Source organism: Pezoporus wallicus, unplaced genomic scaffold (genome assembly GCF_028554395.1).
Source record: "Pezoporus wallicus isolate ANWC-B61680 ecotype Strahan unplaced genomic scaffold, APGP_CSIRO_Pwel_v1 contig_3486, whole genome shotgun sequence".
Taxonomy (NCBI): domain Eukaryota; kingdom Metazoa; phylum Chordata; class Aves; order Psittaciformes; family Psittacidae; genus Pezoporus; species Pezoporus wallicus.
In genome coordinates this window covers 2,539,897-2,556,584 of record NW_026642292.1, presented here as the reverse complement: position 1 = coordinate 2,556,584, position 16,688 = coordinate 2,539,897, and the positions used below count along the sequence as shown (strand labels likewise).

The 16,688-nt window shown below is 40.5% G+C and overlaps 1 protein-coding gene across 25 annotated transcripts in view; it reads left to right on the top strand.

Annotated features, from left to right (window-relative positions):
• The window catches only part of NRXN3 (neurexin 3), a 1,038,145-nt gene that overhangs the window by 350,465 nt on the left and 670,992 nt on the right, over positions 1–16,688 (top strand). For 18 of the 25 annotated variants that reach the window (XR_008974789.1, XR_008974788.1, XM_057428510.1 and 15 more), the window contains 2 exons: positions 7,400–7,603; positions 14,021–14,047. Coding sequence is in view for 23 of the 25 variants with exons in the window: in XM_057428510.1 (XP_057284493.1) it covers positions 7,400–7,603; positions 14,021–14,047 (231 nt within the window). In the remaining 2 variants the exon portion in view is untranslated. The remainder of the gene's footprint in view (positions 1–7,399; positions 7,604–14,020; positions 14,048–16,688) is intronic. The other 7 variants (XM_057428531.1, XM_057428532.1, XM_057428515.1 and 4 more) reach the window with 1 other exon arrangement.

The window sequence follows — 16,688 nt, the reverse complement described above, 5'->3', positions numbered from 1 at the left end:
GAATCTCTGAAAGTCTCTGTCCCAACCGCCTGCTCCAAGTGGGGCCTTTAAGAGCAGAATTAGTTGTTAAGGCATTATGCAGTTGAATTTTGAAAATCTCCAGGGGTGGAGTTTCTGCAGCATTTTTGTTGTAGTGTGTGGCTACCCGAGCTGTGTCATTTCTTCCTTACAGTTTTCTGGAATTTTCCTTGCTGCAAATTGTGTCTGCTGCATCTTTTTTTTTTTTTTTTTTTTTTTTTTTCCACTCTACATCTCTGAGAGGAGCCAAATGCCATGTTAGCTGTAACCCCCTTTCTTAGTGAATGCTACTGAGAAGATTGTGGAGCTTGACACTGCCATGAAGAGGTCTCAGAGGTGTTCAAACTAAACAAAAGTCACATAACTTTCTAAATTGTATCACCCATGTAATGCAAACTCTGACTATCATTCATTTTAGTAGCATATTTCCTCATGCCTTCCCCATTACACTCCTTGGCTTTGAGGAGCAATTCTTCTACCCTTAGCCTTGCCAGAGATTTCTTCACAAATAGTTGTACACAACTCTGTAAATGTTAGAGTGACATTTGGAGTAATTTTGAAGAGCCCTCGTGCTCCTTGGATCCTCTGTGTCTCTGCCGAGCTTCAGTACGGCATATAGCCTCACTGGTCACCTCCCAGGGCTAGCAATAACATTTACAAGCTACAGTTTCCTCTGCAAATATTTCCACTGTACTACTCGGTGCTCTTACAGCTCCTCCCTAGCCCAGTTCTTTGTGATTACAGCCCGAAGAAAGGAGATGCAAAGTTTTTTAGCTAACATTTATCTTTCATTGCGAATTAAAGGTTCCCTCCCCCCTTTTTAATTTGTAACCATCTACCTGACATTACCCTTTAAGTAACTTATCCTCATGTGGTGACAATGGGAGGGGAGGAAGCACATGCCAAGCCTGATGCTGATGGAGGCTAGTACTTGCAGGGTAGCCTCTTGAGAGCTGAAAAGTTCATTCATTACAAAAGTTAAACAAAGCTATAGTCCAGAGTACAAAGGTTTATGGGGTTTATTAGTGGAGGAAGATTTGGGATCCTGGATCCTAATACACCTTCTCGAGGTCAGTTTAAAATTTAGAAGGTCACCATTGAAGCTTTTGTTGTAGACAATCAAAAACCAGGTATGCTTTTCCCTTACAATGGTGGAAGCTTCACAGTTTTAACTAGTTTCTTGAGCTTTCACCCACTTTGAGCTGAAAGTTCTGAAGACTGGTTTACAGGATTTTGGTGTTATATAACCTAGAAAATCAAGATGTTAATTCTGGATTCAGAAAAAAAATAAATTCAATTAAATTATATTAAAAAAAAAAAAAAGTGTAATTCTGAAGAAAAATCAGAATTGCTTCCATCCATAAACAAAGTAATTTCAATGTTGTAACTTCATGAATCAGACTGGTTTGGATTTTGTTTTGTTTCAGGATTTTTTTCTTGAGAAAAGAGATTATAATACTTGCGCTGCAACCTGCACTTTCATACAGATTTGTTATATGGGGCTTCTAGTTTGCCTTTGCCTAGATTTTTCTGTCTTCTATTTTGTCTCAGTAATCCTTTATGCAATAATTTGGTGTTTCAGCTTGTGTTTGGAAAAACCAAAAAGGAAATGTGTAGGAAGTAGTAAGATAGGATGGATAAGATATATAGGCTAAGATAGATAAAGGAAATAGTGAGTAGGGTATTTATTCTGTTTTGACTTTCTAGGTAAAAAAATAGGTGTGGCTTGCATTTCAGGAATTTCTTATTTGATATGAACCAACCTGCAGTTCTGGAGTATTTTCCAACTGAACTCTATGTTAAAAATAATGAAGTGTTTGAAACCATGTTACAAAATAAATTTTGAAGGTTTTGAAAATATGCATTTGATAAAAATATTCATCTGGATGTCATCTGGCCTATGTAAACATCTGGTAGCGATTTTTGTCTGTAGCACTGGCCTTATAAGTGACAATTATTATTACTGCTCCACCAGTATTCTTGCATCCATGAAAATTTGATGAATGCCTTTAAGCTAGCTGTATTATCTCTCTCATTTGATGCTCATTTGGAAATATTTTGTACACATTGTACTGATAAGGGTGTCTTATGTAATTATGCTGCTTTTAGTGCCTGTTTGGTCTTAACTGATGTACACTATTCAAATTGGAGCATTTGAATTTAAGAAAGTAGTATACAAATCAGAGGGAAGCCAGAGGTGAGGAGCAAAAGAAGCAAGTTTAATGAACTGTAATTTAGGACAAGTGAACAGAAGGGGTTTACTTAGGTTAGAACAGAGTGAAGGAGCTGGGTTAATTGTGTGCTGGGTTTCAGGATACAAAGGTGCTTTTGTAAAGCAGCTGTAGACCCACTAGGAATAAGGAAGGAAGTCATCACTTTAATTTGAAGCAAATAAAAATTGGAATTGCTGTTGCAAAAATACTTTAGTTTGTGAGGGAGATTAAGCACCGCAAAACCAGATCAGGTTCTTTACATTTCTGTGATCATACGTGTCCAGAATTTTAACTGTTTTATCTTCATGAGTTTCCAGTACATAACAACTAATGATAATGCTATTGGCATCTTGTCAGGCTGAAATCTTTCAACCAGAAGAGCTTTATCCTTGCTAGCACTATAAACCTTTCAGGGGCTAATTAGTGATATTATTTGCAGGGTATTTTGCTAGACTAATAAGCCCCATACTTATAAGTGGGTATTTAAAGAGGGTTCTGTATTCTCTGTAGCTGTCTCTCTCAATGCTAGGAAATTACATTTACATCCCTTTGAGTTACTGTTTTCTACTTGGCAGGCTAAGTGAGGTGAGACCCAGCGGCACCTGGATGGGAGGCATCCAGGGAAGATTAAATTTGCAGAAAAAGGTGTCATAGCACATAAAATAAATACGGACTTTTCTTCTGGGTCAGCAAGGAGCAGTGCTGGAGCATCGTACCACTGGCTCCACATCCCCGGTGTCCTTAGGGCATGACAGGCCTGCCCAGTCCCCAGGGCTCCCCCACCCTGCCCACAGCCAAGGCCACATCTCAGCCCTGGCCTGAGCCTGGACTTGCCTGGGCTCTTGGTTGGACCTGGCCACCATCTGCAGCTCTGTTGTGCTCGCCTCCTTGGGGGTGTGGGCCTTGCCTGGCCTGGGGAGCCCCACAGCTCCCAGCTCCTGTCCTGCCAGGGTGATGTGCAAGGTCGTAACCACTGGAGAGCACTCAAACCCACAGCCTTTCTGCCACCAAAAAAAGGAGCATTATCTCCTGAGTCTTAGTCAGATTCCAGTCTGAGTGATTAGATTTGGGCTTCCCAAATTACTTGAGAGGCTTGTGTTACTGAAACTCATCTGTATGGAATCCACTTGGACAAGAATGAAGATTTTTGTTTTTTCTTAGGCCCTTTTTTCAGTTTTGGGTGGGTGTTTTTTTCTTTTTTTCCCTGTTTTGGGGGTTTGGTTTTTTTTGTTTGTTTGTTTGTTTTTTTTTCATTGGTTGGTTAAGTATAATTTTGGTTTTCAGAAAATGAAGCCCGTATTTATTTGTAGCCATGTGCCTACTAATGGATATGGAAGGGAAAGAGGTGTGCTGTGTGATGCCTACATGAAAGTTTTTTCTGGTTTGTGGATACAAAGCTTTGGCACTTTTTACGTAAAGGTATTTGGATTCTGGCAAGAAATATTTTCATGGAAGCATTTGGTCTGTATTCCTTGGTGGTTTTGAAACTGTTTTCCACACTTGCTCCTTTCCAGGTGTCTTGTGCCTTTCCAGGTGTTTTGTGCCTTTCCAGTTGGTGGCACTCATCTCTGGAAGCTCTCCTCAGTGGGAGCAGGTAGCCATAGCTGACTCTTACGAATGCAGCTAGAGTATGTTTTGTTCCCTGTACTGCTACTGTTGGTGACTTCAGCTAAACTTTTCATGAAAGGTGGATATTTTTTCCTACTTTCTATATTGTCATCTTTCTGGAAATTTCAGGAAGAAAGCTACATTGTAGTCTAGGAGGCAGGGGAAAGAGACCGCAGGGAAGAGCAGGAGACTACAGGAAAAAAAAAGAAAAAGGAGAAGAAAGAAAAGGAGCGAAGAATGAAGATTAATACAAGAGAGAGGTTTAGGAGGCAAGAGAAAGAGCATAAAGAGGTCTTGAATATTTTTCTGTCTGTATTCTAAGAGTATGCCTGTTGCTGTCTCCCCAGGAGATTTATGCAGAGCCCTGTGGAGAAGCAGCAGTGAATTGCTCTTTTGGATGCTAAGTGTAAAATTAAAGCTGGCAGGGTCTCAGAGCACAAGACTTGGAAGCTAATTGCTCCTAATAACATATTGATTTTCACAGTTCTTTGGCTTTGTGTCAGGGTGGTTTTGAATCAGCACCTGGTTTCTTCCTCTTCCCAATTCCAGGCTAATGGCAACGAAGCTTCTGGCTTTAGGATCACAAATAAATGCCCTCTGGTTCTTTTTGTCTGTACAGATCTGTCTGTCTTTGAAATATGGTTTCACCCATTGCCGCTATGCGTGTCTGAGACATCCAAGCATAATAACTAGCCTAAAAGTAGAAGGGTGGAAGCAGTGTGCATGTATTTTAAACTTGGGTAACTGTCCTGCTGCCTGTATTTATGGTGCTGAACAAAAGGATTATAGTCCCATTGCTGTAGATGGCTGATAGCAATCAAATGGATGCCTGTATTTGGGTAGAAATCACCAGCACAGGTGCCTAGGAGGGTGAGGTCACCTAGTTGTTGCCATGTTACGTTCAGGCCTGAGCAGATTTGATGTTTGTGTTGCTGAGCTGTTCCATGCCTTCCTTGAGTTCTGGGCACTAGCTGTCTGGACAAGGAGATAGATTTTATTTGTATGACTGCTACTAGGCAATACTCTCCTCTGGAGGAGTGTTGTCGTAGCTGCAGCGAATGGTCTGTTTGCAAGGAGATTTGCTGAAAAAGCTCCCAGATATTACAGATGGTGAGGATTTGCAAAGTAAGAATGAAATCTCTTTGTTTAAAAAAGATGTCAAGCGCGTAAGTGGTCTGAGCTGTGCTAAGCTAAGGTCAGGATAGGGCACACACAAGAACAGAAACTTTTCATCTTCTATGGTTATGCAGAGGCTGTTTCAACTGTTCTAGGCTATTAAATTTTATTTGCTTAATTGTTACAAGTATTCATTGCCCCCTGTTTGTAACAGACTGTTCAGAGAAGGGACAGTAATATCTGATTTAGGCTACTGTGGAATGTCAGTTTAAACACTGTCTAGACTTCAGCAATTCTGGGTGTTCTTCAGGTCATTATTACATAAGTATAATAATAACAGTTGGGATTTCTTGTCTGAGGACAGTAATTTTCTGGCAGTGGGATCAGTGGAGATGAAGGACATGAATTCTTTTTGAAGGGAAGAGACTCATTGTTACAACACTTTTGGTTTGTTGTCTTCTAGTGTCTGCAGAAAAACATTCCAAACTTTCTGTTTCCAAAGAACCTAAAGTATGGTACTATGGAGAAGGAAGCAGCAGAGCTGGGCACTTGTGTCAGCTGCTCCCACTTGTAGTCCTGATCTTCCGACCCCTTTCTTCAGGTCCTAGGGCAAGCAACTGTTTCATGCAAGGCACATCTGAGCTGAAGGCGTCAAAAGAGCCATTTCATGCTTGACTGCCTTTTCTAATACAATCTACAGAGAGAGATGGTGGAAAGAGAGCAAGGAGGGTTTGTGTGTGCACACACTTTGCCTTTGAGTGTAGGTATAATATACAGTACATTTAGTTCCAGCTTGCAGCTGTGGGTGACAAGTAGGAGGTGCAGACGTGAGGGGGAAGAGAATTGCACTTTGAAAAGAAGAAACAATTCCCCCACCTTGAAAAAGAAGATTTCTTTCCTTCTCTCTTTCTTGGCTAAGCGAAGATGTGAGTCCCCAGGGCAGCACTGACAGCTGGTACCCAGAAGGTGTATGTATGGCTGAGTGGGTGTTGCATGTAGAGAGCTTTATGTGTACAGACCATGGCTGTGTGTGGGGAGTGCAGCTAAGAAAACAGGGATGCTGTTCACAGCCATGTTACTTTATTAGCGCTTCCAGAAAAGTTTTCTTCTCAATAGGTTTGTATGTCCCATGACCAGAGAGGTGCAGCATACCAACTATTAGCGCAGTGGGTTGCTGCACTAGCACAACCACAGTGATCCCCACCAAATGTTTTGTAACCATATAGAGGACTTCTCTGACACTTTATCAGCTTGATACATATATCCTTATTTATCACCTCATTTGCATATTTATTACACACTGCAGATCTGTTACTGGCCATTGTGGAGCCAGCCATGAGTCCTTTCCAGCATGGACATATGGCTGTTCCTCAGTTTCCCATCCATCTACCTACTCTAGCTTCTAACATTTAGGCTGTGGAGAGAAGGGATGTTCTTGTTCATGCATTAATATATTTATGTAGATTTGTAAATCTATGGATAAAAATGTTTTGGAGCATATTCCTGCACTAAAACAATGGTTATCATGCTGTAGTGGTTGCTGCAGTTCTATCGCAAGACTTCAATTCTACTCCCTTAGAGGACAATATCAGTTTGTGCATGCAAGACCCTGAACAAATAGAGAATGTTAAGTACTACAACTCCTTTCCACAGCTGAACTTACGATTTTCTTTGACATCCTCAGAGATGATAGAAAAATACAATTTCTTTATTTCTTTCCTTGCTGGTTTGTGTTATTTGATTTTATTTTATTTTTTATTTTTATTTTCCACCTCCTGACTTTCATTGTGCCTCCATCTCCTGATTTTTCCTGTGTTTGAATGACACTTAAACTTGAAGTGGAGTTTGGTTTATTCCTTTCTTCATTTGCGTTGCAATGCCATCAGTTGTGTCAGGAGAGCTCTCCTACTAGTAGTTGCTAGTAAGGAGGAGAAAAATATAAAATCATAAAACAGCAGAAACCTGATGTAGAAAAGATCTATTAGGAAACTTGCTTCATACAATTGTTGTTTGTTCTTTGAAATGCTAGTAATGGAATGGAATTCCTCTCTAAATAAGCAACAGCTCTTAAAGTACCAGAAATAGGAACTCTGAGCCTTCAAAGGCAAGACTAAATGTGCTAGTAGAAGTGTTGTAGACATTATTTTAAGTAGTCATTACAGCTAGTGCTAGGGAAGGCTGGACTAATAGAAGAGATTGATATTCTGGAAGATGTGAAAAATGGAGGCTTTGCCAGTTCATTATCACAAAAGGGCCCTGTGCTAACACGCTTGTCCTCAGGGATTGTGTCTCCATGGGTACTGCTGCCTCCAGTTATGGTGAACACAATATCTTTGTTTGCTGCTCATACTTGCCACATAGGGTTGCCTAATGGAGTTTCAGGACTGAAGATTGCAGAGGTGTAACTTCCTTTCTTTTTTTGCATGTTTGCTAATTCCTTGCAGAGGCCTCTATCTTGAGCTATGATGGCAGCATGTATATGAAGATCATCATGCCTATGGTCATGCACACAGAAGCAGAAGATGTGTCCTTCCGTTTCATGTCCCAGCGTGCTTATGGGCTGTTGATGGCAACCACCTCACGAGACTCTGCTGACACTCTGCGCCTGGAGCTGGATGGCGGTCGTGTCAAACTTATGGTCAATTTAGGTATCGTATAAAAAACCTTCCACTGCCCTTTCACTGTTATTTTGGGCTTGTCATTAATGTTTTTTTATAATTCTGTTTAATTTTTGTTGGTTTGATTGGACTGATTTCTAAAATAACTGCTGAGATCTTCATAGTGTATTCTCTTGCTGAGAGAAAGTCTCTTCTGCATTGCTGCATGAAGATTTGATGTCAGTTCTCCGTTATTAACAGTGTTGGTTTTTAAGTATGTAAGTTTTTAAGTTTCCTTTCCTGGTCTGGAACTGGTGAGCTCTGTGTGAAACATGCTGCTTGGTCCATCTTTTGATCAGTTACATCCCTCATTCATCCATCATCACTCAAAACAGTCAAAGCCAAATGTGGGAGGGAAGCAAAATGGTTATGGTGTCAAGCAGAAGTCCTGTGAATCCCATGCCCTTTACATAGTTTGGCAGAGTTTGATACAACTTGGTCTATCTTATTAATTTTCTAATTATTTCCATTTTCCAACTGCTATTTGTTTCAGCATCTGCTGAAAAAGCTTGTTTTTTTTTTTTGATCTTTGTCTTTATTAAAGACATCAATAGTAAAAGTGCACACCCCCTTGCCATCCCAAAGGGTTGTGTTCTGTCTCCTTAGAGTTACACTTTCCTAGAAAATAATGAAAAAGACAATTAGAAACAACTCCAACAATAACAACAACAACAAAAAAAAATCGGGAGTAAATGTGCTCTTAGATTAGCCACAATCTGTTTTCTTGCCTGAGTGACAAATAGCCTTTTTAAAAAATGTAAGTACAAGTTGAAGCTTTCTTTCACTCTTCAGTGAAGCAATGTGTTGCTTCATGTGAATCCTGGAATATAACTAAGAAGAGATTCTGAGTCAGTGCAAGGTCTTGTTGCACCATAGATGAGCTTGAGTGGTGATTTTAGGGCTTCTCATCCTCACTTGGGCAGTATGTTGTCCAGAAGTTGTCCTCTAGACCTAGCTTGTCTGTAAAAGCAGCAGTTGTGTGTCTTTTTGGCTTTGAAAGTGCAAGATTGGCGCTGGTCACTTTTAATGCTCACTGGCATCTGTTACATCATCACCTAACCTGGAGGTGGAATGTTAACTTACTGCCTGGCATCTAAAAGACATGGCTACAGAATTAACTTATGGTCTACACATGCTTGGAAAGAGATGTGTCATTGGTGGTTTAACACAGGAACAAAATCTGTAAACCAAACCCTGTGTTAACTGAAGGCTATTTTTGCAGGAACTGAAGCAATTTGTGTGCCAGATTTGCCAGCTTTTCAGCTGGAAACTTTTGTGAGGTTGAATACTCCCCCAAAAGTGACTACAGGTTGCATCAGTGAAAACCTGTCAGCACTCTCCTTCTATGCCCAACTCAAAAGAAGGGTAGTTTAGACTGTTGGAAGCTGGATTGTTCTTCACCTCTCCTCTTTTCAGATTTATAAAACTGTCAGATATATCTCTTGAAACTGGACTTTCCTTTTATCAAAAAGGAAGAGGAAACAGAATTTGAGGAGGAATGACCCTTACCAGAGCCATTCATTTTCAGTTGTTTACTGTTAAGTCACATCTGGCTCTTTAAGGAGACTGTTCATAGCCAAAATATCACAAACAAGAAATGAGACTTAGTTATCTGACTCTGCCAAAATCCTCTTACCAGTGAGAAACAGTCCGCAGCACCACCTCTGAAGACCTGAGTATGCTTGGTGCTGACTAGCTACATGTCAGCATCCCCCTGAGTGTCTAACCCTTGACAGATGTGTATAAACAAAGACTGTTTTGAGTGGTGAGTTATTTCATTCTGCTTTTCTTACAAGCCATTTAATACTGTTACTAAGAGCTGTCTCTTCTCTTCTTTGATCTGTTCCATTTTATTACTTATTATCATTTGTGTGGTTATTAAGGTCTTTCCTATGTTGTTTTTTACTTTTATTTCTTTTTTCTTTTTTTCTTTTTTTTAAACTCTTGTTTGTATTTCAGTTGTAAAGCTTTCCCATACCCCATCAGCCATGGTAAATCAAAAGATGGTATTCAACCCTTCAAAGGCCTGAAGCCTGCGGCCCGCACAGCAAACAGCCCTGAGAACAGAGCGCATAGAGCAGCCTGCAGGGGCTGGCATATCCCACTCACCTCCTCAGCCCTCAGTGTCCAAAACAAACAGGGGTTAGAAACATCGTACGGCAGGCAGGGTGGGCACGGGCACCTGGGTGCTTGCTGTAGAAGGTGAGAGGGAAAGGAAGAGCAGTGATGAGTAATTCTCTAAGGAAGAGGAGCAAGGAAATTGTTCCAGACCTTTCCTGTGTGAGTGCCCAAGGCACTGCACTCTGCATGTTGACAGCACGTCTCACAGTAGTTTGTTTGTTGTGTGAAGATTAGAAGTGCAAATGTGATACAAATCTCACTTCTGTTGAGCAGCACTCTGAAGAAATGGGTCTAGAGGGGAAGGAGAGAGAGAGGGAAATTAAACAAATCATGGCTCGGAACATGCTTGGGAATCATTTCTGATGCTGAGAAGATGTGCAAAAAGGGAAAGAAATGGCTGGTCCGATAGGGAGATCCACCTTCACATTTTTCCTCCCATTCGCGAGTGGAAAGGCTCTAGTGTCACTGACTTGTATTAAAGAATAAATAGTTCAAGATTTTTAATCCCTTGTCTGGCTTATCTTCAGATCACTGATGACTAGAATAAATACTTACTGCCTCCTGTTGAACTGAGTCAATTCTCTGGTAAGGAAGTGTAATCATTCCTCTCACCTATCTTTTCCTAAGATACTTCCTCAAGTGTGTGAAAGGCATCTTTGTCTTTCCAAAATGCAAAGTTTCTTTTGTCAGTCCTACATACATTTTCTGGCAGGCACATTTTCTTTTTTTCTGTTTTGAATGTATGTGAACTTTTATGCCAGATTTCCTTTTCTGCAAATCATGCACTCAGACCTGCAGATATCTGCCCATTCACACTGTTTCTTGTTAATAAATTTCTTTCCTATAATCTGTACGTACAAAGGCCCTTGATTTTTATTTTTATTTTTCTCATAAACATGCAAAAATATTTGTCAGTTGCCAGTTACAGGCGAGTGCACAGTCTGATCACGTGCAAGTTGGAGGGAGGCAAGGAGCCACACTACAGCATGGGTTAAGAGTGTACACAGGACCTCATCTGGTTTCCCAATAGAAAATAACTGGAAGTGAGCTTAGAAACAGTCAGGCTTTGATTATCTTTCTTGTCCTAGTCTTGCCTTAAAGTGCTCTTTGCTCTTCCATAATCACATGTGGATGCTCTTCCAAAAAGAGCAACCACTGTCCTCACACAGCAAAGGTGACTTGCTTTCCTGATTCAAGATAAAAACAGCCTGGGGTCTTAGCAATGTCAAATAAATATTGTTGTTTTCAGGCACAAAGATGCAGATGATAAGGAACACAGGCCTAGTTCTCAGTCTTCTGTCTGCTAATAAAGATATCCCTGTTCAAACAAGGAATCCCTTATGTCAGCTAATTGCAGTGTGGCTATTTAACCTTTTACAAGGGGAGGGTCTTCAGCACATTTTCCAGGTGCTATGCTCTGGAAAACATATCTGAGCACTTAGGAAGCAGTTTCTGGATTACATTAGAAGCTGATAACACAGTTGAGAGCTCCAGATGATGATTGCCAGAATTCTTATTGCCCTGGTACTGTGCAGCAGGAAGTCCAAGCATCTTTTTTAAAATTATTCCTGAATTCCCAAACTGCTGCTGTTTTGAGCACAAAGACCAGGCTAAACCTGCACCTAACTGCCAGGGAAAGCATCATCTGCTTTAGATTTGTAGAGTTGTACTAGTTTAGAGGAAAAAAAATCTTCCTTTCTGAAAACTGATGTGAGAGGGAGAAAACAGCTTCATGTATTAATGATTGGAAATTGGTTTTGGTTGCTTTGGGCAAGGCTCAGAATTAAGGAAATGAGTAAAACCCGCCTATGCATGTTCTTGAAGGTACTGTGCAAAACATGGTGGTGCTGGTATAGCAGCACAGGCAGATGCACTTGCATGCCTTAGCTGCCATGCAGGATCTCCACTGACCCAACTGGACTAAGTCTGGTTCGGGAGATGGTTCTTCCAGAGTGCACTTGAGTGTTTCTTCCTAGCACCCAATTGCATGGCATTGCAGAGCTTTCATGCTCACAGAATCTGGAGATCTCATAATGCCGTAGTAGTTGTCAAGGCAACCCCCTCAGTGGCCTGGTCTCTCATTGTCCTTTGAAATAAACATCAGCCAGGATAAGGGCTACGCTGGCAGTGGGTGTTTGAAACACTGATCCCTCCCCCTGGAGCAGCCAGTGGCTCGGCCTGAGGGTAAGCCCTGGGACATGTGGCTATCTTGCTGCAAAAAAATTTAAAAATGCATAACTCCTCTGCACACATCAATAACACAGTACTGGTTTTAGTTTCTAACTCTGATGAATGTTGCTGAGGACCAGCCGTGTTTCCCTTTCCAGCACACTTACTGTTTAGCCAGTAGAAATTCCCCTGTTGTTCCAGCTGTAACAACTCTCTTGATCTCACTCGCTTGTAGCGAGACTTGGGGGTCTCTCTCGCTCTTGTTCTTGCTCTCCATCAGGTCATAGTGGGAAGTTCCACAGCATGTATTTCAGAGCTCCCCTTACCCTACCCAACTCCTGTAAGGGATATAGCCACCACTGTATGGTGATCATAGCAATTGCTCCAGGACTGTTTGCTCCCACTTTTCTGTTGCGGTTGACGACACATGACAAACCTAATCGCACAAAACCAAACCCAGATTTTCTCAAGAGAAGTTCTGCTAAAAACAGACTCTCTCTGGCTATGCTGCTCCTGATTGGTGTGTCCCTGCTCATCACAGCTTTTATTTATAGGCTCCTATTCTTCCCCCTCCCTCATTTTTAATGAACTGCATTTAGTTTCAGCTACTGAAGTAATTTTCCTACATCTGTCTCAGTAAGCATAAAATTGGTCAAGTTAAGCAGCAAACTGCATTTTATTTCTCTGCCATTCTGTATAATCTCTCTTGTTGGGCCATATCTCTGTAATAAATATGACCATCCCTGCTGGTCACAGCTTTAGTTGTCCAGACAGCATGTCCAGTAGCATGGTGCTATTATTCCTGGCCTTGATTTTCTGAGAGGTCAGCATGAACCAAGATACATAATAGCAGTGATAAGGTAACTCTTGCCCATGTCAGACACCATGTTCACAAGGCTGTATATAGGCATTTATAAACAAAAGATCCTCTTATGGGTCATATCCCGAGATATGCTGAGCATTAGCGTGTTAGTGAGAGAAGCAATGCTCAGAAGCCCTCTAACTCAGGCTTTCCTACCTCTACTTGTTTTCTTTGAGCAGATACCTCAGTTTCCATTTAATAGGCATAACTCTTTCTTTCCATGTACCCCTCTTTGTCCCTCCCTTGCCTTTAAGCTCTGAACAAAGCGGTGCCAGCAAAGGCTCCCAGATCTGGCACTTCGCTGTCCATTTCGTCTTCTCCCTGAACGTTACAAGCATCCCATTCAGTCTTAGCGTTCAGACAGGAAGATGAGATCGGGCTCTGAGGAGCTGGCAGGTCTGGGGACCTTTGAAAGAAATCCTCATTCCCCCTGCTAAACAAAAATAAAACCTATTCCCAACCTCCAGAACTAGCTGAAATCTGGGCTGGGCGTTCGTGCGGTTAGCTGTTTGCAAGTGGCCATTTTATGATAGGACACAACTGGGCAGTATATCAACCCTTTCCTCACCTGAATGGACAGTGTAAATGTGCCTGTGCACATACTGAAAAGTGCTCTGGGCTGGGGGGGAATGACAGGTGGGTCTGTCTTTGGGAGAGCTGGAAAGGGTTAAATATTGCACCAACAAATCTCATAGGTTGATTTTACATGTATTCTATGTTGGACAGATGGTATATTTATGCAATAACAACACAAATTAATTCAAAAGAAACCAAGTGTAAAGGTTGACTTTGAGCTTCAAGCTTCTTAGAGAAATTGCTAAAGGTCTTTAAAAAGTGAAATGACACTGGAGTATGACTTGGTTTTGAAGGAGATTTTTGTGCCTTAATTATCAGTTTTTCTATTGTAATTCACATCACGGTCTGGAGTAGAAGATACTCTTTGATGCAGAGGTTTCTATAAAAGAAAAATAGCTTTTTCTGTCAACATGTGGATATATATGTATACTGGTATATCTCTCTATACATATGTGTATATATATGTGTGTATATATATATTTATGTAACAAATATTTATGTAGAATATACTGTACATATACACCCACTCCTGAACTTGTACAGACTGTATATAAGTATAAAATGGCCACATCTCTTTGCGTGTGTCTGTCCCCGGAAGGGTGGACTGATTGTTTTTGGATGTCTGCAGCTGTTACCTTGAAGGATGCAATTTCATCTTTCATTTATTTTTCCCCATCTAGACTGTATCAGGATAAACTGTAACGCCAGTAAGTTTCCCCTCAAGTTTCATTTTGTTCTCTTTCTATATATATTAAAATAACTTTATTTTATTTGATGTTTTATAAACTGTTTTTTTATTTATTTATTTTCTTATTTTCTCTTCTTTTCTTTAAAAAAAAATGCATCTTCTGAAATGGAAGGGCTGGGTGGGATATGAAGCTGGGTGGGGGGAGGGAAAACCTTGTGGTGATCGTATGTGAAAGTTTCATGTTAGGTTTCTCCAAGGAGATGAACTGTTATTTCATAGCTTTGCAGAAGAGCACCTGAGGAACATGATGAGCTGATATTATATTTCACTGGTAACCTGTTGTCTTTATGAAAATTTTTAAAGAACTACATAAGAATAACAACAGGTATTGTATGCACTTCTCCATTACAAAAAAGGCATGTGTGTTTAAAAACCCCAAACCTACTCAAACTCTCACTTGACTTCAGAATGGTGACAACTTAACCTGATATTTATTAAAAGTCATTTTCATTGGGGTATAGAAGAATGGGAAATGATATCTTACATTTTGATTATATTATCAGGGTTATGTGAGACCCTTTATAGCATTTAGCACTCTTAGGTTTGTATAATAAATTCCAGCTGAATCTGGTTCACTGAAAATCCCTTTCAATCCGTAAAAGAAAGGGAAGAAGGTTTATAAAATATCTGTACAAAATAATAGTAAAATATCATATACAATTTTAGACTCATTGAGCAAACAAAATCTTTTCTGTTCTACTTCAAATTGCTGGTAGAAGTTGATGTTGGTCTCAAAGTGAAAAGCACTTCCCAAAGAATGGAGCTGTCTAGCTCTCAAGTGTGCTTTACTTTACATGAAACAAGATTCCTGAACTGGCAGATCCTCTGTGTTAGATTTTATATGGAAAGATTTATGGAAGGCTAAGCATCACTTTGGAAATGCTGTAAGGGATTAAATGGCAAAGATGGTCCACGTGTTTCCCATGGTCTTTTTGTGCACCAGCGAGCCCCATCTAAGCTAGCAGGAAGGTGGAAAGAAGTGTTACATCCCCAAAAGCAAACAGAGAACTTTTAAGTAGCAGAGCCAATTGTAGCAGCACTGAGAAAATCCTGTTGTAAAGCAGTTTCTTCACAGCTTTGCCATAGTTTTGGGCTAAGAGTAGGTTTGTAGTGCTAGACAGCAGTTGTTTGGGGTTTTTCCATATGTACAGTGTTTGCAAAAATTTAAAGGATTCTCTTTGGTTGCAAATAGGAAAAAAACAACAACCACACACATAAGCAGATAATAGATCAGTTTTCCCTTCTGGTCACTGCCAGCTGATTGACATCCTGCATTGCAGGGAGGTGAAAGCAATTCGTTTCTTGGTCTTGCGAAGCGGTCCATGGGAGCATGTAGTCAGGGACAAGCCAAAACTTTGGCTGGTGTGTGATTATTTCAGCTCTGAGCCCTGATACACTGTAGGAGCTTGATCACGAGTTCACAACATTGAGAACTGCAGCTGCCTTCAGCCCTATTGCAGGGCTGTGTGGGATTAATCCCATATGACTCAAAGTTCAACAGCTGTTGATTAATTCCTTTTGCTCTCCAAAGTTTTAACAAGTATTTGAAGATAGAGTAGGTAATAGGAAAAAGTGTTTTGAATCACTGCTAGCTGAGATTGCCAGTTTTTACTCAGCAGCACTGAGGGCATTTGCATATAACCAGGATCTTTTGCTTCCTGAGAGTTCATATGCTCTTGCTGCTTAGCCACCCAAAACTCTATGTAAATACTTGCACCGTAGGTGTTGTTGATGTGTGCCATTTGAGCACCCATATCAGTTCCTCTGGTCCTGAAAAACAGTCTGATATCATTGTCATCATCTTCAACTTTTGGTGACAGCTGGCTATTAAAGGCTTAGCTCTGGAAGACTATCTTCAGGTGAGAAAGCAGCTTTAGCAGCAAGGAGCAATGGTCTGTTTTTCATGCAGATAAAAATCTAGATGTAATTGGGAGAAACGTTTAAAAAATAGAAAGAGGGAAAAGAATCCTTTAATCAGAATACTGGGAAGACAGTCTGAATCTAGGGCTTTTGTTAGTTTCCCCATAAGCATCAAAACATCTTGACTCATTTTGCTTCCATGCGTTTTTAATAGTTGAGCATGTTACATTTTTAAATACAGTCTTCCTTTGAAGGTTTCAATTTATTTATTTAAATCACTTTGGATTTTCCTAATTTATTTTTTATGATACTTTGCTGAAAATGAGCAGCCCTACTCCAACACCTTGTTCTGTTGCTGCCTGTTGCAATGACTCCCGTTGTCTGTTCTGCATTCTAGAAGGGAACCTGTTGGGAACTGATTATTAAAAAACTGTATACTCTTGCATGAATAAAATGCAATTAAGCAGTAGCAGACCAAGTATCACTGTAACCATTCTTGCAGACCCACTGAGATTTAGTTGTACAGAGGGAGTTATCCACATACAGATGGGTCTGCTAGGGTCTGTTGGAATGAGCAGAAGTGTTTTAAAGTAACTTGGCAAATGAGACTCCAGATCAGTTGAAGAGTTTCAGGTCAAGCTGTCATCATTGCTGACTGAATAAGAGGAACATGGTGCATGGTTTTAAAGGTAAACAGAGCTTTGGCATCTTGTGAAATGTCTGTATAGGTTAAAGAGCTT